An 8818-nucleotide genomic window follows, 5' to 3' on the forward strand; every position below is an offset into this window, starting at 1 on the left:
TCTAGTGGCGCGCAGCAGGAGCCTATGCAGCGCTCAGCTCTCAGCTCTTCAGGTTATCCCCGAGGCTTGTAGAACGATGCTACAGTAATTGACACTTTAATTCCACTGGCCCATTTCATTACAGAATCTCAATGGGGAAAGTTTTCTTTTTTTTTTTTTCCTTTTCTGTTTTCCATTTATTTAATAGGAATGAACAAACTGCTCTCATGCACATGCAAATTTATTTTGAATAGCAACACAAGTAAACAATTCACTTCATAAGGTAGAAATAATGGAAGACCTCACAATTAAGAAAAACACGGCATAAAAATTTACATCAACGAGAAAATAACGGCACATTAAGACTTAACAGATGCACAATTTGAAAAATGGAAGACCTATTCAATGGAAGATTCCGACATAAATATCGGCGAAAAAAATCCTAACAAGAGGGTAATGAATAATCGTGGGCGGGTCAACCCTGACAGAGAATGTACTTTTCAATCTGCAGAAAAAAAAAAAAATGTCGTTTTTACAATCCGTGTTCTACTGGAAGCAGAGGTCGCTCGTCTTTTTTTCAGATGCGTAGGTGGACACTTTGGCCTTCGTTTACGATTAGCCCGGAGTGTCAGGACCTGTTCCTCTTAAATCCCAGAGATCAAATTCACTGCTGCCTTTTGCATATGGAGGTTCACTGTATTGACTACTGCAGCACAAGCCCTTATTGTTGTTTGCTGAATCGTGCTTCATTACATTCCTGCTTATTCGTGTGCTGTGACGCTATATCTAAAAACACCATATAAGAACTAATGCTTGAACTAGGCATTGCGAATGAGGAGAAAAGAAAGCATCTACTAAAACAGGCTGAAATGAACACCTCAGCTAAGAACGTGGTAGTTTGAAGGAAACAGAAAGCGGAATAAGGGCAGCTCCACAGCACAGTGTGAGCACAGCTGTTGTTCCACAATGCTTTACTCCAGATCCTCTTCGAGCGCGATGGTGCTGGCGGGCTCCGACGTCATGCCTGCAGCGCAGAAAGGCATCAAATCGAAGTCCGATCGCACAGAACGCCAGATGGCATGAACGCCTACGGAAACCTTCTTATAAATTACTGCGTTTGCAAGACATTGTTCTGATTTTTTTCAATTAATTGTAGCATGGGCCATGGGGGGTGCGGTGGCGCAGTGGGTTGGACCGCAGTCCTGCTCTACGGTGGGTCTGGGGTTCAAGTCCCGCTTGGGGTGCCTTGCGGCGGACTGGCGTCCCGTCCTGGGTGTGTCCCCTTCCCCCTCCGGCCTTACGCCCTGTGTTGCCGGGTAGGCTCCGGTTCCCCGTGACCCCGTAAGGGACAAGCGGTTCTGAAAATGTGTGTGTGTGTGTGTGTAGCATGGGCCAGCTCATAGTGGCTAGAGCTGCTGCGTTCGGAACAAAAGTTTTCAGGTTTGAATCCCACCTCCAGTTGTACCATTGAGCAAAGTACTTGCTTTAAATTGCGCCAGGAAAAATGACCCAGCTGTAGAAATGAATAAATACTGTAATTCTAAGTATCTTAACACCGAAAGTCACTTTGGAGAAAAGTGTCGATGAATAAGTGTACTGTGACTTTATTTTTTGTTTATACCATGGGAAGTTAGCACGTTTCATCAGTTTTTTGCAGTCACAGATCCAACACGACCACGACCATGAATAGGATCATTAGCTTGGGAGCCGATGCCATGTTTGACCATCTTTCGGTTCACCTCATTCACACGTTTAAATGCGGGAAGAATGAACACATATGCCCAGCGTTTCAATAAAGAGCCTTACTTGATGCGTCGTCATCATTGGGAGACTTCTCAATCTCCTCTACGTATCCAAAACTCAGAAGCTTTGACATGGACACGGGTGGTTGCTTCTTGTCATAGGACCTGCAGACACATATGACAACGCCATGTAACACTGTGCTAATGCTGACCACATGGAAATGTCAACATGCTCGACTGTGAGGGCAAATTAATTCTCTTGCAAAAATCAACATACTATCACAGACGCTATTTTGTAACGTACACACACATCGTCTGAAACTGCTTGTCCCATATGAGGTCGCGGGGAGCCGGAGCCTAACCCAGCAACACAGGGCATAAGGCTGGGGGGAGGGGACACACCCAGGACGGGACGCCAGTCCGTCGCAAGGCACCCCAAGCGGGACTTGAACCTCAGACCTGGTCCAATGCACTGTGCCGCCGCGCCCCCCTCGTAATGTATGGGTAAGTCAATAACGTGCACGTCCTCACTTAAATGTCAAATGTTAAGGGCTCTATATATGAATGAGCACGCAGCTGAATATTTCATCAGCCAAACAAGTGAATGAAACACTGGGAAATAACTGTGGAAAGCTCAAAAATGATTTAAGAAAAGCTGAATGTCAGCTCAGCTAACCAGGATGCACGAAAAATTCAGATGGCGTACAGAAAATGAATACGGCTAAGAGTCAAACAGTTAGAACTACTTGTTCCGTTTAATATGAGCTCTGATGTATTACAGTCATTGGCCTGAAGTTGCAGGAGGACCTTTTCTGATCCGTTGATGTAACAGGAACACGTGAAAATCGACGTAATTCTGCCCGCAACTCCCGAGGTTAACCTCCCTTGTAAGACAGTCACATAGACCAGAATTTAAAAAAGCTGCATATCTTTGAAACTATTTACCTCCCACTTGTAACATTCATTAATACTCATTAACCTTCCTCACACATTAGGCAGAAACGGAAGCATTGGACGAACCACTTTACTAAATACAATTTTCAGAAAATTGCCTGAACTAAACATTGCGCTTTCTGTTGCGTTACCTGCGTTACATATTATAATTTGCTAATAGAAAAGGTATCTTAAAAGGTTACACCCTTACAGTAGGTGTCCAGTCGCACTACTGATACATTAAATGACAGTGCCCTCTCGTGGTAAAGTACCACACTCACATTTTTACACAGGGTACTCACTTTCTCTTGAATTTGTTCGCTTCTTGAAAATCCGGAGCAGTTAAAGATAATTTCTGCATCTGCTCAGCGGTCTGGTTGACTTTGGACTTCTTTAGGGGAAAATATAACGAAAAAACTTAGCTTTTCTTGTAATATATTGCATGCAGGTGGCATTTCACTTGCAATATCGGGTCTCAAACTCATTCCAAAGTGTGTGAAGTTTTCTTGCTCCAGTGAATTAAATGAATGGAAAAAAATGACATTTCATTAATTTATTCAGTTATTTACTAAAATTGCTTATCCATGCTGACGGGTGTATGGAGCCAGAGTCTATCCTGGTAACACTGAGCAGGATGCCAAGTTGGTAGGAACGCACACACGCACGTACACACACAGTGGAGTTTAGTGTGGCCAAACCCCTAACTTGCAAGGTGTTATATTGTGGTAAGTAGCTACATCATGTGCCACACACCCACAGACATGTGAAGAACACCGAAGCTCCAAACAGAAGGTACCCCAGCAGGGAAATGAATCGGGGTCCCGGCTCTGTGAGGCCGGGACCCTGATTCATTTCTGCCTGCTGTGCCACTCAAAGATATTTTACAGTTTTTTAACGGAAATGTACACGTACCAACTTGCTAGTTCAAGTTCAATCAAAGGAACGGGATGGAAAGAGTTTGAGACTTTGGCTCTAAATGACGTTTAAACTCGTTATATTAACACCACAAGGAGCCACACGATAACAAACATCAGCGTTTTCTTTACACATTCATGTTGCAGTAGTACTTGAAATTACACAGCAAATACCACACACACCTATCTCCATGGAAGTATGATACGAGATGGAGAAACATGTATTCCAGAACATTAAAACATAAAGAAAACAAACAAATGCTGCCTGAAACTGCCTCCTACACAAAATACAGAGTAAGTGCACTTGTAAAAAGATATCATTTCCCTATTTGGTGGATGCGACGTTTGAATGGATGAATAAAATCACAAATAAGGGTGGGGGTGGCAGAACAGAATGTAGGAAGAGGTACACTGTCACAGCAGCACCAGTGAACTTTGGCCATTCACCTTCTCTTTACCAGAAGCAAAGCTATCAGCTTCTCGCTCCCAGGCTGACTTATTATCACTCCCAAAGGGAGCGTCTAGCGGGCTACACGGACTTTTCTTGAAATCTCCGGAAGTCTTAGAATCGGGGGTTGATCTTTTTGATTGGCTGCAAGTAGAAAACCATCATAATTTCCGGTCTCCCAACACCGTTTGCTTAAACCAGAACGTCTAAAATGCGTACACTTGTTGGCCACGTTGGGCTGAAAAAACACATCTGCAACACCGATGCACTGAAAAAGCACCTATGGAACTGTGCATTCTGGACGCCTCTGTTTTAAAAACTAAACAACAAGAAATTTTTTACAGACTCTTGAGCAAAGGAATCTGATGCATGCAAGAAGAAAAAAAAAAACAAGATTCTTTAAACTGCATTTAAGGGACTGAAAATCAGTAGTTAATTATTAAAAGATATCAGAGATAGCTCTTAAATTCTAACAAAAAATGCAATCAGATTTTACACAGCAAAGAAGATAAAAGAAAATGTGGAGCAAGTCACAAGGTACTCATTTCCAGATTGGCACTCATGGGCTCTGTTACCTAGTCTTCTGCTCAGCCTCGGAGTCGGCGGAGAACCAGTCCGGCACATTGTACTGAGAACTGGGTTTGGGGGCTACAGAGGTCTCCTCGTGCCATAGCAAACCTGCAAAAAACATTAGAGCAAACAAGGAGTCAGTGCTCCTCTTTCACTTCCATTCATCTGACGAGACAAAGAAAGCACCAAGAAAAACAGGAACTTCCCACACTTTGTAGAATCAGTCTTTGTGGAGATGAATAAACACAAATTGCATACGAAAAAAGGAAAGTATGTGCATGCCAGCACTTTGAGTTTTGGAATGAAGATCAACACTAATGCTCCGAAACAAAAAAGTACACTCCGGTTGTAAATGCAGAAGTACATTTATTCATTTAACGGACACTTTTCTCCAAAGCAACTTACAATGTTAAGGTTACGATCATTTACACAGCTGAGTAATTTTACGGGAGCAATTCAGGGTAAGTACCTTGCTCAAGGATACTACAGCTGGAGGTGAGACTTGAACCTGCAACCTTTGCATCCACAGAGAGTCACACTAACCACTAGGCTACCAGCTGTCCCAGCTATTGTGGTGTGAACTTTTTCTTATGAAACAAATATTAGAGTTATTAAAACTCAGCTATTTGGAATGACCTTTTTGCCCCCCTTGTTTGGCGAGTTTCACGTAATCAGAATCGGTTTCGAAGATGCCCACGCGCCGGCCGCGGGTCCTCTCCTCCGGGACATCGTTGGCACACGGCGACAGCCCGGGGATCTGAGAGCTCGGCCCCCCGTTGGCACCAGCTGCGCTCTGCTTGTAAGCATGGAAACCTAAAAATAGAAACACATGTTGCCAGTAACTTTGTTTTTAAACAAATATCACCAGTTTCATCTGTGACATTGTCTTTGTTACCTATCATTACCGTTATTGTCCTTCAGCTGACACCTTAGTCCAGGGTGACTTACAATGTTAGAATATTTTCTTTTCAGTGACTGACCCTTTTGAAGAGCACGGTACTGCTAATGCCCCGAGTGAAGGAAAGTTAATAAAGGGCACAGGATCAGGAGGGGGATCCGAACCAAGCACCCTGACATTACGAAATGACGGCCCCGAACACTAGGCTACCAGCTGCGCCGGTATTTCCATCCTCATTATATTTATCATAATGCACATTTACTCATTTAGCAGAGGCTTTTCTCCAAAGCGACGTACACCTCATAGAAAATGCAATTTATTTATCATACCCTCTCGCAAAGCACATATTATTGCCTTTAATAAAGTACATTAGCCAGCCGCTTTGCTCTCTATGACTAAAATCAGATTAATGATAAAAAGGCTCTGTGAAAATAAAAGAAAGCTCTGTGCCGTCATCGTGACGATACCTACAGGTTGTTAAAGGGATAATTAAAGGGTGGAATGTGGAATGGTGAGTGATAAGTGAGAAATAAGAACTGAGGACTGATGGATGCCAAATGCGGCACTACGTGTGATGAACGAAGAATGAGGAGCGATCACTGAGTGATGGGGGGTGCATAATGTGGTGCTGTGAGTGATGAACGAGGAACGAAGAATGATACATTGAGGGATGAACGAGGACCGATGACTGAGGAACGAACGGTGGCTGCGGAACACGGCGCTACGAGCGACGAAGCACGAGGGAGGAGTGATGGACTGCGAGCGATGCGTGTGCAGCAGGACTCACCTTGTTTCAGCCGCCGGTGGTTTGTATTGGCACTCATGACTGATGGTAACATAAAAGAGCAATAAGGACAAAAAGGAAGGAGGACAAGGGGGGTTATCACATAATAACTTTTTGGGAAAAGCCTCAAAAGGCCCTTTTGGCTCGCTATTGATAAGACACGAATGAGAGGGAGCCCCGCAGCTGAGGCCAGAGCACTAACAGAAACAAAGAAAGAAAAAAACAAACATATACAGTACAATATATATCCATACATATATATATATAAATATATTATATACGCACGCACACACACACACACCGGTCATGAATACACTGCTGGTGCTATATCACATTTCAGTGCTCATCTAGTACTAGATGATCTAGAACATTATGAACGCCGGCTGACGACGTTAACATTTCATTTTAAACACTCGAGCGTCACAAGTAAAGTCGTATCTCCCGCGAGCCTCGCGCGCGAACACAAAAGATGTGCGCGGCACGCGCTCCGCTCGGCCGCGCGACGTGAACAATACAATAGCTGGAGAAAAAAAAAAAAAAAAAAGAAAAAAAAAAAAGTGCCAAAAAACGGACAACGACGGACGGGGAAAAGCACCGGCTTGAGGATGCTCGTAATGTTTACCGTTTCGAAATACGACGTTGCCGGTCCTAAACTGACGCTGTCTTTGTAAACAACACCATTAGTCCGTTTTGAGGACACAGCAGTGTACCTACCTGCTCGCCGTCCAGCGCCTCGCTGTTTCCGGAAGAGATCCGGCCGCCCGGTTACCATGGCGACGGGGGGATGAGAAACGGAGGATGGAGGCCTGGGTACCGCTGCTAACGGCCTCATTCCTATCTATCTATCTATCTATCTATCTATCTATCTATCTATCTGTCTATCTATCTATCTATCATGCTTGTGAAAATATGCTAAGAAATGCAATGGATAGCTTAGTTATGTATATATATATGTATATAACATTCTAGATTAAACTGAAACATATATTTAAACAATCTGTATTCATCAAGTGCCTAAAATAATTTATTTGCTCTTTTAGTTGTGATTTTTTTGCTTTAATTTTGGCTGCTTAGTTTGTTCTTTGACATTTCTTCATTAGTATTTATCATTTAGCTCCTAGTTTTTTTTCATCTTTGCAGCTCATAGTATTAGGGTTCCACAGCATGAAAGGCCTGCACAAGGCCATATGATTAAAATCGTACAAGAACTTTCTAAAATAATACTATGTGACAGCTAACGTAAGATGAACATAGGGCTAAAGGATACAGTAAATCTGATGAGCAGTATTAGGTACTACACTTTGATCATAGCCAAAAGGTTTAGGTTTGGACTAAAAACAGAAAGGTGGCACAGTGGCACAGTGAGTAGTGCTGCAGTCTCACAGTGCCTGGGTGGTGTGAGGGAATGTGGGTTTGATCCCTGCTTAATCTGTGTGGAGTTTGCATGTTCTCCCTGTATCTATGTGAGTTTCCTCTGGGTGCTCTGGTTTCCTCCCACATTCCAAAGACATGCTGTCCAGGTTCCCCCATAGTGTGAGTGACAAAGAGTGTGTTCCAGTGATGTATGGATGAGTGATCCATTGTAAGTAGTGTATCTAGCAGTGTAAGTCACCTTGGTAAATAAGGTGTATGAGCTGATAACACTAATAGTATCCATTGGAAGTTGCTTTGGAGAAAAGCGTCTGCTAAATATATGTAAAATAAAAGAGTCGGGCGACTCAGTAGTATTATAGTGAAGGCTGCGGTGTGTTTTGAACGACTTTTCGGTGGTCCTCCGACACCGCAGAGGGCAGTGTAAAGTACACGAGTTATTTCTGATGCGAAGTATCCGAGAAAAGGGCAGCGCGACTGTAGCGTAAACTTTCATTTTCTTTGTAAATGAACGCGATTAAATGTCACCTGTAAGGGTAGAAGCTTCCTGTTTTCACAGTGCAGCTCTACAATTTACTGAGGTCCTCTGTGTAGAAACACAGTGTTACTGGTCCCAAGTTACTGTGCAGAACTGTTACGGCCCCTCTAACACGGTAACAGTAACAGTAAGAGTAAACACATGTCAGCGTGAGAAAAAGCTTTAATAATAGTAAGAATTTTAAAAAATGCACTGAGCGCGAACAATTATTCAGTTTTCCTCTCGTGTTGTCGGTCAGTTTTATTTACTACATTTTAGTTCAGTGTACAGCAAATGATTCCAATGTGGACGTAGTAACGTGCGACCAGTATCCCACTTGAAAGTTTTTTTTTTTTTTTTTTCCCAAATATCATGTGTACTTTTCTCAAAGCAAATTGTAGCCCAGTAGGACGGACGAAGAGAGCCGTAACCTGGTCAAGGTCAGATGCGAGAAGACGGGTTTGGATGTGAGAGACGAGATTGAGGGACATGACCATCATGATGATGATGATGATGGGACGTCGCGAGATGCGACATCTGAGATTTGAGATGACGTGGGACGAAGTGTTATTTGAGATGTGGGATGATGTGAGGCTTGAGTTGTGATGCGGGGTGCCAACCAGTATTTCAGATCATGTGGGATGTGGTCAGTGGGGGTATGT

The 8818-nt window shown here is 43.3% G+C and overlaps 1 protein-coding gene across 3 annotated transcripts; it reads right to left on the reverse strand.

Moving 5' to 3' along the window:
- Nucleotides 1-272: 272 nt before the first annotated feature.
- Nucleotides 273-7001, reverse strand: c12h7orf57 (chromosome 12 C7orf57 homolog). 3 transcript variants are annotated; one of them, XM_018741542.1, is made up of 8 exons: nucleotides 6983-7001; nucleotides 6272-6310; nucleotides 5223-5399; nucleotides 4592-4694; nucleotides 4016-4160; nucleotides 2957-3045; nucleotides 1786-1886; nucleotides 273-1003 (listed from the first exon to the last, which is right to left on the reverse strand). In XM_018741542.1, the coding sequence occupies exons 2-8, from the start codon at nucleotides 6306-6308 to the stop codon at nucleotides 951-953; spliced, it is 705 nt and encodes a 234-aa protein (XP_018597058.1). In that variant the 5' UTR covers nucleotides 6309-6310; nucleotides 6983-7001; the 3' UTR covers nucleotides 273-950. The 3 variants fall into 3 exon arrangements, with proteins under 3 accessions (XP_018597058.1, XP_018597057.1, XP_018597056.1); XM_018741541.2 differs by lacking the exon at nucleotides 6983-7001 and adding an exon at nucleotides 6891-6969; XM_018741540.1 differs by lacking the exon at nucleotides 6983-7001 and adding an exon at nucleotides 6570-6780.
- Nucleotides 7002-8818: the final 1817 nt, after the last annotated feature.

This window comes from Scleropages formosus, chromosome 12 (assembly GCF_900964775.1).
Source record: "Scleropages formosus chromosome 12, fSclFor1.1, whole genome shotgun sequence".
In the NCBI taxonomy this organism is placed as follows: domain Eukaryota; kingdom Metazoa; phylum Chordata; class Actinopteri; order Osteoglossiformes; family Osteoglossidae; genus Scleropages; species Scleropages formosus.